The following is a 22,608-nucleotide window of genomic DNA, read 5'->3' on the forward strand; positions in this document are numbered from 1 at the left end:
GCTTGCCACTTAGGGAAGGGGATGAGGATTACCTATATTCTCAAAGGTTTGCTTTCACATTATAGGGTGATAATTGTGGTATTGGCATACTTTTTGACTCTATGTTAGGTGTGGTCTTCTTATACTTTCAAGTGGCAAATCAAAAGAACTTCAATTATGCCATACCCTCTTATAGAGGTGGGGCAAGTTTTTGATCCTCAAATACTTTACTAGTGTGTGAACCAAGCCTAAAGCAAAACTTTTTTCCCAAACAATCTATCTATGGGAAATCTATATAATATGTGAGATCTATAAGTGAAAGATTAACCAGTGCATCTTTATTGTGTTAAAGACGAGAGAGATTAGAACGTATTTGAAAAATCCAGCCGCAACTATATGATGAATTGTCGTAGTGAACATGGATTTTGGGAAATTTAAAAGGAGAGTTAGAGTTAGAACGTATTTGAAAAATCCAGCCGCAAATATATGATGAATTGTCGTAGTGAACATGGATTTTGGGAAATTTAAAAGGAGAGTTAGAGTGAACGAGGCCAGCCGCAAACCCACACGCCAAATGAGTCACGACAGCCGACCTTGGCGTGCCAATTATTTTGAGCCCACGACGACTGGTGTCCAAAAATATTGGCCAAGGTGATATCGGTTCAGATAATGCCTGCTCCTACACCAACATGGTTAGCTACCTTCGGGCCCGTTCACGAGTAGTGCCTTTGTTGAATGGGTCGGAGCAATAGACCTGGCATCGGTAGCTACACTGACAGGACTGCTGCTGTTGGAGCAATACAAGACCCGTGCTTGTATATTAAGAGAAAAAACGTCGTGCTATTGCCTCCACGATCTCATTCAGCGATTGCTTGTGGATTCTGATTTTGATTGCGCTCTCTCTGTCTCTCTCTCTCTCTGTACTGAGATCATCATTATCTCGGTACACATTCAACTAAGCATGAATTTGCCCTTGAACGCCCTGCATGTAACTGCCATGATTCTTGCCATGGGCCTGATCTGCAGCACAGATTGCAGCAGCCGATCGGAGCCGAGTGTACAGTCACTGGGCGTCCAGCAATTGCGCCAGAGCTCATCTGCAGCGGCTGCCAGCAGCGGTCGAGAAACAACGTCGGTAACGATCCCGTCCACGATAGCGGTGGTCCCAACATGCCATGTTGCGGGCGAGGATGACAGAACGCTGGCCGCGTGCGGTCGGCTGCGCCTGGTGGTGAGCGGCGTGGGGCACCAGCACTATGCCTTCAACGGCACCGACTGGGCCCTCTTCAACGCCACGGCCGATCTCTTCTTCGACCCCGCGGCCACATTAGTCTCCATTGACGACGACAAGGATAACGCGTCATCCGTCAGTACAACCTCCGGCAAAGTCCACCAGCTGCTGCTCCAGAACAATCGTCAGCGTCTTGACCATCGTCAAGTGATCGGCCAGCACTTCTTCCTGGCCCAACCGGACGCCGGCGGCGGGCAGCCCAGCTGGCAGATCACCCTCAATAATACCGCCCATCAGGACGTTCACGGCTGCAGCAACAGCAGCACCCTGGTCACCGCCAAGACTCTGCAAGCCGTCTCAGTCGACCCCAACAGCATCCCTTGGAGCCTCCTCCAAACCACCACTCAACGCGGCAGCCTGTGAGTATCTCTTAATCCATAGACACGTACATATATGTACTTCCTGTATATATCACGCACATGCGCAAGTTACATACATACATCTGTCTATAGATACCTTCGGATACATAGTGGACAGATACATATATGAATCCTCATCTACCTACATCGACATACACATATATGCACTTTATTTTTAAAAAAAGATAGTTTGCAAGACAAACAAACTAATTAACTTACAAATTGATTAATTCACTAACAACTAACTAGTCATGACATACATATAGACAAATGGGATGGTTGATTGAACTACACACATATCAATCGGTTGATTCATTGACACATTGTATTCATTGCCTTCACACCTTGTCTTGGATGTAATAATGTAACTAATTGATTGCCTTGTGTATTGTAGAGATTCACTTGGTGCCATCACGTACATCCAACGCATTGCTACACATGGAGGACTTCCATCATCTACCACATCAAACACAAGCATTGGGGACATCTATTTATCTCCTTATTCCACCATATATGCCTTCTATATATCTGCATCATCATGAATGTAGACAATAAGATAAAGTTCAAGTTGCACCAGCTGATGAAAGAGTAATATATCCCATTGTTGTTCTCAACTTCTTTTTGGCCAACAATAGGTTGGACATAGAAGATACATTTTTATTCTTTTTTTTGTAATGAAAAAATAAAGTATTGATTGGACATAGAAGTATGATGTTTAATATTCAAACTATTCGATAAATCCATTGTATTAGCCTCTCTCTCTCTCCCTCCCTCCCTCCCTCCCTCTCTCTCTCTAGTTTAAGTTTACTGGGATTCAAGTTTTGAGTTTGTAGGATATGCCTTAAGACATCTTGTGATTATTCTTACAACATTAAAACCTGTGTGTGTGTGTGTGTGTGTGTGTGTGTGTGCGCGCGCGCATGCATGCACATGCATGCGCTCTCCTTTGCTCTCTTTGCCCCTTGTATGTATGTGTGGTCAATTAGCGTCCAAAGTCTCAACACCTTCAAGTATACAAAACAAGAATCAAATCCGAGAAAGTATGTGCAAACACTAGCTACAAAAATAGAATAACATCCGGTCTTGCTATCCAATACCCATTGTGCAAGTGAATGCTACATAACTAATGTCTTGTTCATAACTTTCATTGACTCCTATGGTTGGAAGTACCTTGGGATTTGGTCAGTTCACATGCAAGTTAATACCGCGCTTGGTAGCTACAATTCTATGTATGCAACAAGCTAGTTTACAAGGTAGTTATTAGATGAGCAACTACATATGTGACAATACTTTCAAGTGTGAGGCTAGCTAGGTAGCCAAATACTAGTTTGATGATGAATAATTAGCTATCTTGTTAACATTCTAGTTGCCTTGACTATCTTGGTAGCTACTTAGTGGGTTTTTAGCTTGAGATCTACTTAGGTTGCTAGTTGGGGAATGGCTACGCTAGGGGATGCTTGATTTAACTACTCCTTTGTTAGTCATGGGATGCTTAGGTCAAGTATACCCTATTAAGATACTACCTAGTGAGTTAATGGATGATTGGGGTACAGAATGTAAAATACCTAGTTGGTTGACTCAGGAACTGCCCAATTTGTTAGGAGATACTTGGTTCTTCAAGGCCTACCTAGGTAGTCATGGGATCTTTGGGTCAAGGATGGGAACTACCTTGTTAGTCAATGGAAGATTAGTCCAAGAACTACCTAGTTAGTCAGAGGATGCTTATTACCTAGGTCAGGGGGTGCCTAATTTAGAAACTACCTACTTTGTTAAATAAGGGATGCTTAGGTCAAAAATATATTTTAAAAACTACTCACTTAGTCAAGGGATGCTTTGATATAAAGGAGAGGTTATTTATAGATTTAAAAAAAGGGTTATGTTTAGTTAGGAAAAATTCACAAATAAGGATATTTATAAATAGACCTTAAATGCAGGTAATATAGAGGTCATTCATATAGTGACCTCTCCTGGGGAGGTTTAGGTTAGGAGCTATGGTTCAAGAACTATGCTTTCTTAATAGCTAGTTAAGGGAAGCTTGTTGTAGGAACATAGTTAGTTAGGGGATGCTTCGCTCACCAAAACACATTGAGAACTAACTAGGTGGCACCTATATAATCACTAAGTTGGGATTTTTATGGGTCCAAAAGGGAATATACTTCCTAGATATATCACATCATTGTCTCAAAAGATAAAGAAAGAAGTAGGAAGCATCATTCCAAAATAGAACCTTGCATCATTTATAGCTTTTCTACTATTAGTTCAAGACTTCAAGATGGACATGCAAAAAATTTTGCACTGCAAATCAAGCATTGGACATAGAAAAAGCGGAAGTTGGGCAAGAGGATCAGGACCAAATTGAGTGTGAAGGTAACTTTGTGGGGGGGTCTTGTGGGCCATGGGCCCTTGAAAATTTGATGAATTGGGAGGGGGGTCTTTTTGGAAGTGCGTAAGAAAAAACACCGATCACCATGGTGCCATCATGATGATTTTGGAAATAGGGGCCTATAAAGGCTGCAAACACCCATCCAATCTGATGATAGCCGCATATTGCTCCATATTTTCACTTGTAGTCACTCACTTTTAATAAAAAAATGGTGGCTAAAGAGAGAGAACCAAAATCAATATTTTTCTCTCCTCCCTCTCTCTCCTCTTGAAGGTGATTCATGTGCAAATGAATGGGAATAGATCAGAATGAAGACCAGTTTTTACAACTTAAACCAGATTGATATCGAATCATATTGGCATTGAGGAGTGAGGAATAGTGCAATTTTACGATCAATGACAGGTCTTGTGGTTGCCTAAAAATTCAAATCTTGAAATCTGAAACCTGAAAATTTGCGGTAAAACACCATATTGGGGAATATGGGAATTTCCCATAAGTTTGGGACACATGGTCAAATCATTGGATTTTTCATAACTTGAACACTATGACTCCAAATCAAGCGATCTATAGCTTAATAGATTCCATTTTTCAAGCGCTTTCCAATGATAGGTTACATCATATGGTTTTGAGAAACTTATGGGCATGTTATGTGCCACCTTTTTTATATTCAAAAAATGGGAATTGGGAGATTCCCAAACTCACTAATATTGTGTTGTAAGCTTCTTTTTATTGAAAATTTGAAACTTTTTTTATAATTCAAATGTAAATCTTATTCATTTGCGATGAAATTTTGTTTCATGCTTGTTTGAGATATCTTTAAGGGCTATGGATCATAAAATTTAAAACATGTGTTTGTATTTATGATTTATTACTTTTTAAAAATTTGAAATGCGTGTTTTTAAGGAAAAATGATGGTTTTCATTATTTTCGACAATCAAATCTTATTCATGTGGAATACTATTAAATGTGCGGATGGATAAGAGTGTGGATGTACTAAAAAAGTTTCTTATAATAAAAAATAAGAAAAAATACTCAAAAAATACAGTTTTGACCAAAGAAGAGTAGACAAAAATAGATTTTACGCATGGAAAATTTACTAAAAATTATGAATATGTCAATGAATGCATGTTGGACCTAGGGATTAAGATTTAGCCTTTGATTATTCCCATTATTTATGTTATAGTGCATGTTTCTTACTTTTGAGATAATAAAAACACATTGAAAAATACTATTTACACCTACCAATGAATGCAAAATTTTAAATGGTAGGATAAATGGGATAGTGGAAGTTCACTATGATTGCAATTCTAATTTTGTACATATTCTATCATACAGAATTCGTTTGTTTTAAGTTTTAAGAAGGGCAATAGCATGGATCATTTCAGTGCTATCTTAGCATGACACGCTATGTTAGAGTGAAATCATTAAAGGACTCTTTGTGCACATCCACATTGATTGATTTATGAGTTTACTTATTTTTGCACTCTATGGCATTCACTTTGCATCCACATTTTCATACGTGGTATGAAAAGACTCATCTTGTAGATACAAAGCACTTTTTTTCAAACAATTGACCCACATTGAGTGCGAGGTTCCCTAAGCCATACGTCTAGTTAAATAATTTCCTTTGCGACTGATGTGGTAAGGATTGAATTACTTTCTAGAATAATTCATTAAAAGAGAGGACTATGTTGTGTATGTGCTCTTGTTGAAAGGATGCGTTCTAGGGCTAATCTCTCTGGGTTATAGGAGAGCCCATAGTGGGGCTACAACGATAAGCTGGGGGATGCTTCCTTTGTTTGTGCTATGAGATACTAGAAATTGATATATTTGGGTACTATTTTTTCTTAGAGTTGAAAAGGGCAACATGTTGGACTATAATCTAGAGATGGTATCTTACAAATGTGTTCTTTAGATAAACCAATTTATAGTATCTAGATGCTCATGGCCGCTAGACCATGGGGTTGTTTGGGCGAGTTTAGGAGGCCTATCACTAACAAGACCCCTAGAGCTAATGTCGGGCCCATTTTTTATCTCGACACTACAACAAAAAAGCCTCATACGCGCACATTTAGACGCGATTTTTGAATACAGAGAAAAACTTACGGGCGCGTCTATCCGCCCGTCTATTTGCGCATCTATCATTCCGTGTCTATAATCGCATGTATCGACGACTTTACACGCACAAATAGACACGCAATAGATGCACATATACACACGCATATAGACACGCTTTTAGACGTACTTTTACAAGCACTGATAGACGCGAACGGAAAACAAAAAATGTTCTTTTTTAAAAAAGATATTTCATTTCCTTTTTTAATTTGAATTATGCAGTGCGTGTATAAGCGCGTGTAGTTTGCATTATAGACGCGCGAATAAACGCGAATTACCTGCAATTTAGACGCGCAAAACAGAACTGGAAAAAAAAAATTCCCCCTCCCATACATCAGATTGTGTATTTGGGAAAAAGACAATGTATCTTACGGGCACGAGAATTGAAAGTGAAAGTCCATGTATTTATTATATATCAAAGCATTTACAAGGGAAGTTTTGAGTGCTTGCAACCTAAAGCGTGGCCGCAAGCAGTAGGCTCAAAGAGATATCATACATATACAAGAAAAGAAGGCCTCATGAGGAGGTATGGTGCTCCTCTACGAATCTGAAGAGGAAACATCCTCGCTAGTACCACCATGGCTACTAGCGTCACTACCCCCCTTCTCACTGTGCTCCACATCTGGGTTCGCCTACACACACAAAAGATCAGGGTTGCTTACATAGACAAGGTGGAGAAAAAGTTATAATTAGTTATACTTTTAATAGAAAAGTAAGAAAAACATACCTCCTCTGGCTGTCGAATCCTCTAGTTACCCTCCCTTGATGCTTGTTTGCTTGCTTACTGCTTCTTCTTGTTCTCCTCTTTCTTGTTCTCTCTTTCTTCCTTTCCTTGGCTTTCCTTTTTCCCTTCTTGTGTGTTAGAAATGAAAGAAGAGGTGAGTCATGAGAAGGTGAGGCATGAAGAGACTAGGTGAGGCATGAAGAGACTGCATGTCGGCTAAACTCAAGCTTCAAAACTGCAAAAAACGCAGGAAAGGAAAGGCGCAATTTGAAAAGAAATGATTTAAATATGGTTTGAATTTTGAAGTGTGCATCTATTTTCGCGTGTATATGTGCGTCTGTTTTTCAGATAGACGCGAGTATAGACGCGAATATAGACGCGATTGTAGATGCGAAAATAGACACAGATTTAGACGCGCATTTGGGATTTATCATGATGTTTTGTTTTTAAGATAAGTTTTGATAGTGAATTCTTCTTAAGTTTTGATAAGTTAAGATAAGTTTTAAGATTATAATTTTTGTATATTTAAAATTAAGATCTTATGTAAACATATGAATGACAAATATTTTGATGTTGTCATGAATTAGGTTTAATCATCTCGACGTCGTCATCACCTAGTGCGGTGCAAGCTGGTGAGTCAATGAGCACATCCTCAAGTGAGGATGAAACATTGCGTCTTCATAATCGAGATGCATGGCTACGACGAAAAATTAGGTACATGTGTGATCGTTGTCGAGGGTGTATTTTTCGAGTATGTCGAATTGCAATGTCACACCTCAGCTTGTATGGAGAATGGGACCAAGAAAAATCACCGGTATTCGTTGTTTTTTTTAATCACTAAGATTGCTAGTCTATGTTACGGGAATTATATATCAACGTACATGAAACTCCCTTTTGTGGTTGAGAAGAATGTGGTGCCACATCCTTAGATGCTCCCTCCGGGGTGTTGAGAGGCTGCAAAACGTTGACGCGAGGAGGCAGAGTCTTCAAAAAGAGTAGAGACTGACGACCATGATAGTAGCCCTCATGAAATGCCCCATCAAGTCGTAGAGGATGAGATTTTGGACAACATGGTACACCATCTATTTTCACAACCAGTTCAAGGAGAAGGTCACTCTACGAAGCCAGATGATCCACTATATGTAGCATCGTCTACTCCGTTGTATGAAGGTTGTACGTACTCCGTTCTTCGTGCGTCCCTCCAGATACTTAACTTGCAAACAATTTATAGATGGAGTAATGTCAGTTTGGATGCATTATCGAAGTAGGTATCAATTCAGTTTGGCTTATATATAAATCATAATATTAATTGTTAACCTCTCTATTTTGAAATCAGACAGAAATATATGTTGGTGGCTTTTTAACTCACTTTTAAAATATATGTAGGTTATTATCACAAATGCTTCCAAAAGGAAACAAATTGCTAGCTAAGAGAGAGCAAGCAAGACATTACTTGACATCTTTGGGAGGCCTCGATTATGTCAAGATCCATGCATGTGTCAATGATTGTGTCTTATTTCATGGGATTCATGAGTTTGCATGAGAGTGTCCTGTTTGTGGCGAATCAAGATACGAAGTGGAGATGAAGTCAATGGATGTGCCTCATAAGGTTTTGCGACATTTTCTGATTGTTCCACGTATAAAACTTATGTTCAAGTGTAAGTCTATTGGAAAGCTCATGTCATGGCATGCTAGTCATCGTTCAAGTGATGGAAAATGGAGGATCCCTGCAGACACACCCGCATGGCAACATATAGATAATTTGTGGCCCGTTTTCAAAGAAGAGCCAAGAAATTTGAGATTTGGTTTAGGTATGGATGGAATCAATCCATTTGGCATCAAAAGCACATCATACAGTGTATGGCCAGTGGTATTGGTGAACTATAATATTCCTCCATCCATGGCAATTAAAAAGGGACATGTGATGTTGTCCCTTCTGATTCCTGGAAAGCACAAGGTAAAAAACATGGACATTTACTTAGAGCCTTTGATTGAAGAGTTAGAAATGTTATGGGAAGGTATTGAGGTGCAAGATACAAGTGCATCTACATCCTCTAGAGATTTCACATTGAAGGCCATGTTGTTGTGGACCATGCACGACTTTCCAGAATACGGAGAGTGTTCAGGTACATGTATATAACTCTATATTTGAAATTCAAGACTTGAATCAATTGCATTTTATTAATTCACTTGTTTTTTCAGGTTTAACTACGTCAGGATATCATGCATGTCCTATTTGCGGTCCCTCTCTAGTTTCCTCTAGGCCGGCACGTTTAAAGAAGGTTATCTATGACAATCATCATCGATTTCTTCCTATTGACCATCCCAAATATGTTCTCTCTACTAATGGAATGACTCCAAAATCTCTAACCATTCGAGATTGGAAGGAGAGATGGATTAATGTCGACAGCCACTCTCCACTCGGCATGAGTCGGTAAGAAGTATATTTCTCTCGATTTGACTTTAAAGTATTTAGCATGATGAAATGTTTACATAATATATTGTTTGTTTGTTAGGTTCTCTATATTCTTTCGTCTTCCGTACTGGATTGAACTCAAGATCAATCACCTGTTGGACCCCATGCACATATTCAAAAATGTTGTATCTACATTATGGGATCACTTGATAGGGGCTCGCGATTCAATTAATGTAAGGGAGGACTTACGTAACATTGGTCACATGAAACGAGCCTGGCCACGAATTGGACCCAGAGGAAAAATTGAGCTACCCCATGCACCTTGGATATTGTCAAAGAACGAGGAAAAAATTTTGAAGGAACAAATATATAGCTTTCGAACACCCACAAGATGTATGAGATATCTCAAGGGAGCCTTCATAAAGAAAAAGAAAAGAGGTGTGGAGTAACTATCTGGTTTGAAGTCCCATGATTGGCACAAAATGATTCAAGTAAGGGTATCTCTAACCACAAATATAGTAATTAGTGGCGTAACTATGTGTAAACTTTGGGGTATGATGACTTTTTTCTCTACTAACAATTTGCATCTATGAATATTGTTTACATTCAGTTCGTACTTCCTACTAGCATATCCCATTGTGCCTCCAAAGATGTACGTGATATCATTTACAAGATGGGAGAGCTTGTGAGGTGTGTATACATTGTATTTTTTCATTATATATCTTTGAATTTCTACACAAAAATAAACAATTCTCAAATACATCTTGACAGATACGTGAGCTCGAAGGAAATTGATACAAACACATTGCAAGATGCTCGAGTATTATCTATTGAGGTGGTTTGTTTGGTAGAGGAAATTTTTCCTCGATCCATTTTGACTACTCAATTACATTTACTCGTACATTTGATTGATGAGATCGCACTTTGTGGGGCAGTTCATGTAAGGTGGATGTTTTTTCTTGAGCGCTTCATGAAAACCTTGAAAGATTTTGTGAGGCAAAAAGCACGGCCTAAGGGAAGCATTGGTTAGTGCAATCATCCCTTATTTATATATCTGAATATCTTGCTGAAGTGGATCCCTCTCAACCACGACTATGGAAAGATGATGAAGACTTGAGGATGACCTCTATAGTACCTCAAGGAAAAGGAATGAGTAAAGTGCTAACAAAAGAAGAACTTCGTAAGTTAAATAGTTTTTGTGTGCTCAATAGTGATGTTATGAGCAAATGGGTAACACTATATAATGAAGCAAGGGCAAGAAGAAAAAGCGAAAGACAAGAATTTCGCACTAGATATGGATGTAATGTCTCATTTCCAGATCATCTAAATGCGCTCCCACGTCATATTGACATAGATTGGTTACATGAGGAAATGGAGAGAATGGAAAAAGAGGAGGAAATTAATATATCTCAAGAAGAGTGGGAATATGCACGAGGTTTCTTATCAAAGGTGAGACATACTATCAATTAATTTGTTTCTATAAGTTTTATTTAATTATATAAATAATTGACATGTTTGATCTTTTATCTTTTACTACTAGTGCATATTATTCAATGCACTTTGGTGTGAGGGTAAACATCTTCGAGCTCAACATATAGATGAAAAGAGAAATACCCAAGATTGTGATGTCCTTGCTTACTTCGAGGCTGCCAATGGTACCATGGAAGGTTATTGTGGCTTGATCCAAGATATTCTGAAGCTTGACTTCAGATGATTCTTTATATATGTACTAGTCTATGTGAAGTGGTTTAAAGAAGTGGTAACAAATGGTGAGCATTGCACAATCAGACGTCATCTAAGTGGTTTTGTAATCATTGACTCTACAAAATTTCACCAAAACAAGAATGACACATTAGTACTACCTCAACAATGCGAGCATGTATATATGCAAAGGCTAATTTTTTTATATGTATACATGTGATACATATACACAATATAATAAGTACTTAAGTTTTTTGCTTTTGTTTTTCAAATACAGGTTGTGTATCATCCAATGGTAAACAATAACCGATGGTGGTGTGTCATCCCTATATCTAATCGTTCAAAACCAATATATGGTAATATTACCGACATGGAGATAGCAGATGAAAATCCAACAAATAATGATGATGTGCATGATGGCACCATAATGGATGATATGCGTGATATAGTACAAGATGAACCTTGCGATGATGTTCAAGGAAACGTAGAAGAAGACAATAATGTGATTGTCGATGATATTGATGAAGTTATTGAGCAATATAGCAACACATCTGATAGTGGGATAGACTTATTTGTTTCATTACCTCTTGGTAACATAGACCTAGAAGTAGATAGTTTAGCAAGGGCTGATCTCATTGAAGATGAGATGGATCATTCACTGTAACATACTTAATTTGCTTATTGATTCAATATATGTGTATTCCTAATTCTATGCTTTTTATCATGCCTACACGTGCATATTCAAGAATCAATAGTCAATTTTAAAGCAAGCATTGAATTTTCCATAATAAAAAGAAAGTATCTTTTATCATCTTCAAGTACATAGAGAAATTACGAGATACATATTGCAATGCTTGCTACTATGGAGAATTATGCATGGCATGGCCTTCGTGAGTAATAATCCATGGGAGTTAGAGGAAAGATTAGGAAGAAAAAGTTTGGGCTACTATTGAGAAGTAAAGATTAGGAAGAAAAAAGATTAGGAAAGATTGGTCACGAACATCTAGTGAAACTAGTCTTGATCCTAAAGAAGAGAAGTAAATGCCCTCCTCCTCATAGGGATTTCCCAGTGTTTTATGGGCTATTAGATGAGGAACTGATGCTACATTTGAAAGAATATGGCCTAAATTTCCTCAATAGGTTTGATGATATACATAGAATTTTTAATATCCCGTCTTGCCCCCTCGTATGGGAACCACCCCCCCTTAATCAATAGAAATTAATTGAAATTTTTTTACTCTTTCCCCCCCTTTCGACAGGGAACCACCCCTTGTCGAGGAGTGGCTATATCTTAGATGATATGATGATGTTAAGGGGGAGGGAGCAGGCGAGGATGACTAATGACATGGACGAGGAGAAGGTCTCGATGATGACGAGGGGGGAGGCCACGGGCCTACCACCCCTGGCTTTCTCAATAAGACACGATCAATTGGGAGGCTGCAAGCCCCCGCCGCCATGCAAAACACATGGCGGTCACCTCCACCACCACTCCACATCCTCTCCACGTTCCCCCCAATAATTTTGAGTTTTCTTTAGCACAAAATAGAAATAAAGCCAATGGGCGGGCGCCCAAAGAGTCAGGCATACCCAATAGAATGTCCAAATACAAATATCATAATCGTGTGCCCATGCGCATACAAAATAATAAATAAATATCCAACGCCTTAATAAATAGGCGCGACAAAATATAGGCGCCATGCCTAAGGTATGCGCCCATCAAAATATAAGTGATAACTCGAATACACGCTATCCTCCAATGCTTTCCTCCGCCACTGCTGCTATCTCTAAACATCAACTGGAGCATTCACAATCGTTAATAAAATAATACAATTAAACCGACAAAAGTGAATACCTAGCAGTCTTCAACTACATAAATAAATCAACTGGTTAGAAATCAATCCTAACCTTAATTTATCATGAGTGCGCACTCTAAACTCATAAATATTTATTAATTTAATATGTATTTTGCAGAATCACCCGCTATGGAATCATCCATATACACACTAAATTAATGAAACGCCCGAAAAGGATAGGCGTCCCCATCAACTTCTTGCACAAAGAATCCACTTTGTGTATGAGCCCCGGTCAACAAAGTTTACGGAGTCCACCGTGGCACGGAATCCACCGTGAAATATGCCTCCTGGCATCATACCCCCGGGGTGGGATAGCAATTGTCCTCAATTGCTATTAGCTCAATGTGGAGCTAACAGAGTGGGGAAAGCATTTAAGTCTCTAGTGTGCATCCATTAGGCCTCTTCAATAGGATGGTTTTTAAACTTGACCAAATATCTAGAATATCTACAGCCAGTTCTAGTGGTCATAAAGTCAGTATCTATGATAGCTTCAGGCTGAAGGATTTCAGTCTCTTCATCTAACAAAGGTGGGTTTTCATAAACAGGGTGTACAGGTAATTGGCCTCTAAAGGGTCGTAATAAACTAATGTGAAAGATGTTGTGAATTTTTCAATGTGGTGGTAGTTCTAATTTAAATGCATTGTCATTGATTTTGTGAATGATCTTGAATGGTCCATAGAATCTAGGTGCTAATTTCACAACTGGGTGTTTATCTACACTTTGTAATCTACGTTTTTCTATTCTTAACCAAGCATAGTCATCAACCTTGAAATTCATTACATGTCTTTTCTTATTGGCTTGTTTTGTATATGATTGCTGGGCTTTGGCAATCATTTCTTTGACCTCATAAAAAATAGTAGCATGCATGTTAGCAATATCATCAACACTCTCAATTCTATTTGATAAAGATGCAACAGGTGTAGACAATCTATAACCATAAATCTCTTCAAACGGTGCTTTCTTTGTGGCTGTGTATGGTGTATTGTTATATGCAAACTGCAGTAAATGTAAATGTGTATCCCATGTCTGTGGTTTAGAAATAGTATAAGCTCGTAAAAGATCTAAAATAGTACTATTAGTGGCTTTTGTTTGTCCATTAGTTTCAGGATGAAATGCAGATGAGAAATCAATCTTTGTTCCTAGGTTAGCAAACAAAGTAATCCAAAAGTTATTACAAAATCGAGAATCATGGTCAGAAATAATAACTTTTGGTAATCCATGATTAGTGAAAATAGTTTTCAAAAACAATTGTGCTGCATGAGATGCTGTTAAAGTTTTCTTGCATGGAATGAAATATGCTTGTTTACTAAACCTATCTACAACAGTCCAAATCATATCATGGTTAGCTTTAGTGTTAGGTAAACCAGTAATAAAGTCCATAGAAATCTGTTCCCATGGTCTTGATGGAATAGATAAAGGCATTAGTAAACCATACCGTTTACCATGATGTCTCTTAACTCTTTGACAAAACAAACATTCAAAAACAAAGTTAGATACATCAGTGTCCATATGTGGCCAATAAAAATCTTCAGTCAATGTACGCAAAGTAGATATAATACCTCTACGACCTTGATATGGAGGACAATGAATCTCATTTAAAACAAAAGATCTAAATGGAACTGTAACACATAATCTCTTTTCATAAAACATGAATCCATCATTATAAGACAGTGAATCAATAGGAGTGCAGTTATTTTCAACTAATTTATTCCAATCAGATTGAAAAGTAATGTCTTGATGATAAGTATCTTTCATAGGGGTTAGAGAATCAAATGATATGACAGAGATATTATGAATGGTCCGTCTTCTACTTAAAGCATCAGCTATTACATTTTCTCTACCTGGTTGATATAGGATAAGGAGATGAAAACTCTGAATGAAAGCTGCCCATTTGATATGTCGGTCAAAGATTTGGGGTTGACTAAGTAGATGTCTAATACTTTGTTGGTTAGTCTTAATCATAAACTCATAAGCCATTAAGTAACGTTTCCATTGTCTTAAAGCTTGTGCAACAACTAACAATTCTTTATTATATGTAGAATATTTACGTTCAGATGGTTTCAGTTTACAGCTAGAATAGGCTATGGGATGATTATCTTGCATAAGTAGGGCTCCTATTCCAGATCCGCTAGCATCAGTAACTACTAAAAAGAATGGTCTATTAAAATTAGGTAGTTGTAATATAGGAGCATGGGTTAATGCACGTTTCAATAAATCAAAATATTTATGTTGATTATCAGACCAATGATAAACAATACCTTTCTTTAAAAGTTTAGTCAAAGGCAAAGCAAGTAATGAAAAATTTCGCACAAACTTCCTGTAAAAACTAGCAAGACCTAGAAAAGAACGTAACTCATGCACATTTTTGGGTATAGGCCAGTTAAATATTGCTTCTATCTTCTTAGGTCCAACCTTAATACCTGCTGATGGCACAATATGACCTAAATATTCAATTTCTGTTTGAAAGAACTCACTCTTTTCCGGATTAGCATACAATTGATTATCTTTCAACAACTTGAAAACCAAAGACAGATGTTCATAATGTTCTTTCTCATTTTTACTGAATACCAAGATATCATCAAAGAATACTATAACACAATGCTGATATTTCAAAAATATGCGATTCATCATTCTACTAAATGTAGTAGGTGCATTAGTCAATCCAAAAGGCATCACTAAAAATTCATCATGTCCAAATTGTGTTCTAAATGTTGTTTTAAATATATCAGATTTATCTAATCTCACTTGATGATAACCAGATTTAAGATCTATTTTATTGAATATGGCAGAACCTTGTAGTTTATCCATAAGATCATCTACCCTAGGAATTGGATATCTATTCTTTACAGTAATCTTATTTAGGGTACGATAATCAATGCACATGTGATAAGTATTATTATTTTTCTTTACCAACAAAACAGGTGCGCCAAATGGAGAACTACTAGGTCTAATTAATCCTCTGTTTAATAATTCCTCAACTTGATTTTGAATTTCTTTCTGTTCAATCTGGTTATGCCTATATGGTACTTTACAGGGTGGTTGTGTACCAGGAATTAAATCTATTTTGTGGTCTTCAGGACGTGAAGAAGGTAGTCCAGGTGGTAAATCTTCAACAAAACAATCTTTAAATTGTGCAAAGAATTCTTTATGCCTAGGGTGCATATGTTTTTCTTTAGCTTGAAGTTCATTCACCCAAATTAGATAAGATTTACTACTTTTGCGTAATGCACGTTTAGCTTGAGTATGAGTAAGCAGTGGAAAATTATTAGATGCATGCATACCATACAATGTAATGTGTTTTCCTTGAAAATGAATTTTAATTGAATACGTGGAATAATCTATGTCAGGATTATGCTGATGACGTCAATGCATACCTAAGATAATATCACTGGACTGTAATGGTACAACTAGAAAATTCCTTCTTTCAGTGTATTCACCAATTTGAATTTCTAAATCATACACCTCTTGTGTTCCATTATACCTTGTGCCTAAGAATGTTGCTTTAATGCGATAATGCATAGGAACAGTTTGTAATTTCAATTCTTTCACTAACTTTGCAGAAATAAAATCATGTGTACTACCATCATCATGCAAAATAATCTTTTCTTTTCTATGCACTAAACATTTCATTGTCAACAAAGAATGCGGATTTGGCATACCTGGTAAAGTATCCGAAGGAGTAGCAATGTCGTCCTCATCTTCCATAAAGTCAGGCATTTCCTCATGTTCTTTATCTTCCATTGCTCCAAGATAGTTGATATGGATAGGTGGCTTATTCGATTGGCAATTGGCTGCTAGATGTCCAGGTTGATGGCATTTGTAACACACTATAGGTTTGGCTTTAGATACATTGTTTGCAATGGCAGGAAGTCTAGGAATATTAGGATTTGGCTGTGAAGATGGCTTAGGGTTTTGATTGGTATTTGATGGCAAAGGAGGTAGTTTTATCCAAGACTTATGGAAAGATGATGAAGGAAATCGACTTTGATTGAATCTTCTAAAATTTGAATTGAATAACTTAGAACCATAGTTACCATTTGCTTGAAATTGTTGTGGACGCTTGTCTCTTCCTTGAATCTTGTCTTCAGTGTCATGAGCTAAAGAAATTGCATCTTCAAGAGTTGCAAGCTTGAATATATTGACTTCAGCGTAGTAATGGCCAAGTAGTCCAGACATAAACTTGCGCTTGTGAGTCGCTTCAGGTATGTTTTCAAGCATGCGTAGTTGAAGTAAGGCATTCCAAAAGCATTCGGTGTACTGGGAAATAGGCTCACGATCTCTTTGCTAAAGAAGGTCCCATTGATTTATGGCTTTTTCATGGAATTGAGGAGGAAGGAAATTCTGCATAAATTGCTTTTTGAAACTCTCCTAGGTAGTGGGACAATTTAAGCTTTTAGGAACCACGGTCCACCAAAGAGATGCTCGATCCACTAAATGATTAGTGACACACTTAATTTTATCTTTTTCAGCGTATGTCTCTTCATGAAAGTAATCATCAAACTGATTGATGAATGCAAGAATAGTCTTTCCATATTGAGTTCCATTAAAAGTACGGAATTTGAAATTTCTTTTACTTATCTTTGTTTCTTTGAGGATGGATTGAGCTTCGAGAGTCGCATCAATAGTTCGTCGGATAAGATCTTCGGGTTGTGGTCCATCTTTGTCGGTAGTCGATCGTTGTAAATTGGCCAATTAAACTTGCAAGGCTTACCGGGCTATTCGTTCTTCATCCAGCTGCATCATAATTAAATCTAACTTTTGTTCCATCGTAGGTTCAGGAAGATCACCTTCAGCCATTAAATCATCCATATTTTTTTCTGTCATCCTGTAAAAATTCAAAAGACCTCACACTCTCAAAATCCAATTAGCGGGATGAGCGTAGCTCAAAGTCGGGTATACAAGGCTTATAGATTTTTGTTTGGCTTTCACAGTCTTCGACTTTTGCGGTTGCGGGATTTGAAGTCTTCGTAAAATGTGTGTATGACCTTCTGCGTGTGCTAAAACTGATTCAGCAAGTCTGTGTATGCGAATAGAGTCTTCCAGGGAACAACTTTGCAGTTCAGTGCTTCTGTACAAGAACAACCCTTATGGCAGTTTTTGGCATAAGTCAGTTTTGACCTCTGCTGACTTGCAGGACTTGCAGAGTTACACAACTTAAGGAAATTGACCAACTTTGAAGATTTTTGTGACTTGTAACTTAGTTGATTAAGCTTGGAGCTTAATCTACTACTCACGACGAGTTTTTAGGGGGGGCATTTTTTCAGCCGCGCCGCCGAAATTCACGCTGAGATGCCGCCTTCAGAAATCGTCGATTTTATAAACTCAAGCTTTATAATAATCTTTTTAAGCTTTTAGCTAAAGCTCTAAACTTCTTGGCTATGGAGATGTAGCTTACTATACTGTTTCAAACGACTTGTTGAAGGATACAATGTCCAAATACAAATATCATAATCGTGCGCCCATGCGCATACAAAATAATAAATAAATATCCAACTCCTTAATAAATAGGCGCGACAAAATATAGGCACCATACCTAAGGTATGCGCCGATCAAAATATAAGTGATAACTCGAATACACGCTATCCTCCAATGCTTTCCTCTGCCACTGCTGCTATATCTACACATCAACTGAAGCATTCAACAATCATTAGTAAAATAATACAATTAAACTGACAAAAGTGAATACCTAGCAGTCTTCAGCTACATAAATAAATGAACTGGCTAGAAATCAATCCTAACCTTAATTTATCATGAGTGCACACTCTAAACTCATAAATATTTATTAATTTAATATGTATTTTGCGGAATCACCCGCTATGGAATCATCCATGTACACACTAAATTAATGAAACGCCCGAAAAGGATAGGCGTCCCCATCAACTTCTCGCACAAAGAATCCACTTTGTGTATGAGCCCCGGTCAACAAAGTTTACAGAGTCCACCGTAAAACCTCACGGAATCCACCGTGGCACAGAATCCACCGTGAAATATGCCTCCTGGCATCCCCATCAACTTCTCGCACAAAGAATCCACTTTCTGTATGAGCCCCGGTCAACAAAGTTTACAGAGTCCACTGTAAAACCTCACAGAATCCACCGTGGCATAGAATCCACCGTGAAATATGCCTCCTGGCATCAGTGGCACATCCATCTCATTTCCCATTCTCTTTGAACCAAGTGCGGCATGGATGTGCTTCAATTTAGGTATCTCTGCGTAAAGTAGGATATCAAGGACTCGACATTAGAATGCTGTCAGGAGACCTTGACCACTAGGAAATTGGATTTCAAGTTGATCCCAGTGGGTTTGGCCATGAACGTTCCGTTACGAGGTAGACTCAAGAAACCCTAGGCGACAAATCCGATAACATTCCATGGGAGTACCAGGCAGCGTCACTTAGATTCATCTCTCGATGGACTACTAAAAACATGTTGCCTGGACAACCGATAGGCGGGCACATTACAGAATGCTTGTGTTTTCGAGACTCTAAAGGGCGAGGCCATGAAGTGGTATTCGAGCCTTCCAAGAGGGTCAGTCAAAACCTTTGAGAAACTATGTGATAAATTCCTACATGAGTATGAGAATAAGGTTTCCATAACTTAGGTCTTGAGACAACTTATACGGATTTGACAAGAGTCATATACCTCTGTCAAAGATTACAAAAGAGCCTTTGATGAAATTTTGAAGTCTTGGCCAAGGAAAGTCAGTGAAGTCTAGAATATGTGCTTGGGAAACTCTTTATTCTTGTAATATTCCGATTCGCTAATAGAAGCACATGCGTGAACCGCCTCAAATGAAAAAGAAAAATTGGATAAATGAAAAAAAAATATATTCCCCCTTATCCCCCCAGCCGACTGACGAGTTGGAGGGGGAGGAAAATAGAAGGAGCAATTAAGCTCCTTGGTGGAGCTTGGAATGAGGGGGGGAAACATGCGTGATGACACGCAGGGGAGGGAAGATCCCCCTCCCCCCCACTATTTAAATGAGGGGCCGCAGGCTGAAGGGGGCCCGCCGAATGATGAAGAGGACGAAGCTGCCGTGAATGCGTGAGGGTGGTCATGAAGAAGGGAGTGCCACCATATCGTCGTGCTGAGAGAGAGAGAGGGCCTGAGGGAGGGAGAAGTCGTCGTGCTGTCAACGCGAGAGAGAGAGAGAGGGCCTGAGGGAGGGAGAAGCCGAAGGACATAGCCGTGCGTGCTGGGGAGGAACCGCCACGATTTTCTGCCACCTGGACATCGCCATCGACAGACGACCCTGAAACCCCTTCCCTCCACCCCCCACGTGCCCTTCCTAAGGCTTCTAGAAGCTTCCAAGGGGCCTTCTTAAGCCCCCTTTTCCACACCTTTGCCTATTTTTTCCCCCCTCCAAAAATTTCCCCTTAAGGCCCCTAAGCCCCCTTGTCCCCCCCCCCCCCCCCCCCCCCCGGGTTTTAAAAACCTTTAGCCCCATTTCACCCTCGTGCTAAAACCCCTTACCTTCACTTTGAAGTCACTCCCCCTAAAAGCACGAAGACCTTAAGGGTCTTATTACTTTTTCCTCCGTGTCTTATCACCCCTCTTATCCTTTAAGCCTACAACACCTCCGTGTTAGATCCTTCCCTAGCCCTTCCCTTATGGAGTATTGAAACCCCTTACCTCCAAGTTAACCCAAGGTCTTTCGACCTCACTTATAATCCTTGTGGTTACTATATTTCCTTGAAGTTCATTTCCGCACCTTGTGTCTTTTCCACACCTTTTTATTCCCGTTCGTGCGAGCTTACAAAGGCCATTAAGCCTTCCCCATGGCTTCAATGGGTCTTAGTTGTAAAAGATTCTAAAACACCCTTTCGAATTTTCGAATTCAAGGGGGGAGCCTTCCAAAAAAACTACTTTGACGAACGGTACAAGGGAGCGACGGTGGAATTCTAAGGAGAAGTTATAAAGCTTCCTCTACGTCTAAAGGACTACAATTGCGATGCCTCCTAAGAAAGTCCAAGGCGTAGCCGGGGGAGGGTCATCCCCCGGTATCCATGTGGATATCTCACCCCAAAACCAGGTTTTTCTTCTTGTCTTTAATTCGGTTTTGAAGTCGATCTTGCAAAGAGAAATTGTTAGGGATTGGATATATTTGTCCGAGTTATTTGTAATAAAGGAGTTTAGCTTATTTGAATGAATGATAACGAATAGAACTTAGTTTCCTTCGAGTTGCATCAAGCATTATAGATTACGAGCAAGATTATCCATTTACTATAGTAGTATATTTTAAATCCTAAGGTGTAGAAATTATATCTTGCACCATTAGTCTTATTCCTTTCGCAACGAATCATTGTAAATGGTTAAATTCATGAAAGGTTTCTTTCGATGCTCAAATTACTAGGAAGTTATCTTTACTAATTGCACATCTTAGCAAGGCAAATGTTGTTATTTGGCATGAGTTCATCTATAAGGAAAACGGAAGTTAGAATTAAACCGTATTGATTGGAAAGTATGCCTGACCCTAACCAAGGGGGTTGTTGACCGAACCCGCCGCGAGAGGTCTCTCCGTTGAGCTCTACTTGGAGTAGGAGGACGCTTGGGTGCCAGGGGGGCTCTCGCCGTAAATCCCTCGCCTTCCGGGTCCTGCACAAGAGGCTAACGTGACTCGAGATTGGATCTCGAGGCCCACATACTAGTTTACGGGCGGAAGCTTGGAATAGTGATCCCTGGGAATCACTGGATAGCCTTGGGCGGATTATGGACAAGTCTACGGGCGGAACTCCTTGTATTTCAAAGATAAAATGATGAAATGTTAAAAGAACTTGCTTGATATTGTTTTCCTATGTCACGTGATAAGATTACGTGAAGGAACCAATGCTTAACGGGATTAATTAAAGAAGATGATTGTTATATGTCAAATTAATGTGTTAGATAATTACATAACTAAAACAAAACGAGGAAAGTGCGGAGGATGCGCCATGGGTCCGTCCTACGGTTGGGTGGTCCAGATTTTTTCTCAAAAATCTCGAAGAACAACTGGATGATGATCATCATCAAAACAAATAACGAGAACGATGACCGAGAGTTACGTCTTACCTGGTTTACACTGTTTTAGGGGAACAGAATGGGACTATGCCTTATGGCAGAGAGGTTGAGCCTTGCATCCCTCTCATTTCCCATTCTCCTTGAACCAAGTGCAGCGTGAATCCGCTTCAGACCTGGCGTTTCTGCGTAAAGTAGTTCGCTCGGGTCTGACGCTAGTTGCTTTTAGCTAATGACTAATCAGGAAAACCCTAATTCCGTTCGATCCTAAGTGGGAAACAGCCAGGATACTTCCGCTACGTGGCAGACGCGGGAAGACCTAGATCGCAAAACCCATACATTCCATGGGAGTGCCGGGCGGAGTTTTCTAGACATCCTTTTCGATGGACTGCTAAGGCGTGTCCTGGATGATACTAGGGGACACGTTACAGTTGGTATCAGAGCCGACCAATAACGGAATTTCTTTTATAAAATCTCAATTAAATGAAGTAAAGAAATCTTTACTATCCAAACATTTTCTTACCTTCAATGCTGTCTTGCAGAGTTATGAAGCGTGGAACAAATTTTTGGTATTTCGGGTCATGTTTATGACTGCAATGCATTCTCCCCTTTATAGACAAAGAATTGGGATGATAAACATCCTGGAGCAGATTTATAATCCATCACCTTTATACATAGAACGAAGATGGACGGGGTCTTTAGGAATCTACTATATAGCTGCCCACCGGTTTGCTTATCTACAGACCAACCTAAAGAGGATCAAGTGGTTGGAAGACTTGAAAGTCGTGAAACTG

The 22,608-nt window shown here is 39.0% G+C and overlaps 1 protein-coding gene across 1 annotated transcript; it reads left to right on the forward strand.

The window, feature by feature from the left end:
• The first annotated feature begins 690 nt into the window (after positions 1 to 690).
• LOC148020093 (uncharacterized) lies at positions 691 to 2,334 on the forward strand. The gene is made up of 2 exons (XM_087700901.1): positions 691 to 1,629; positions 2,024 to 2,334. The coding sequence occupies exons 1-2, from the start codon at positions 941 to 943 to the stop codon at positions 2,169 to 2,171; spliced, it is 837 nt and encodes a 278-aa protein (XP_087557027.1). The 5' UTR covers positions 691 to 940; the 3' UTR covers positions 2,172 to 2,334.
• Positions 2,335 to 22,608: the final 20,274 nt, after the last annotated feature.

Source organism: Lygodium microphyllum, chromosome 19, assembly GCF_053477565.2.
Source record: "Lygodium microphyllum isolate KBCC chromosome 19, Lygodium_microphyllum_v1.1.10, whole genome shotgun sequence".
In the NCBI taxonomy this organism is placed as follows: Eukaryota; Viridiplantae; Streptophyta; class Polypodiopsida; order Schizaeales; family Lygodiaceae; genus Lygodium; species Lygodium microphyllum.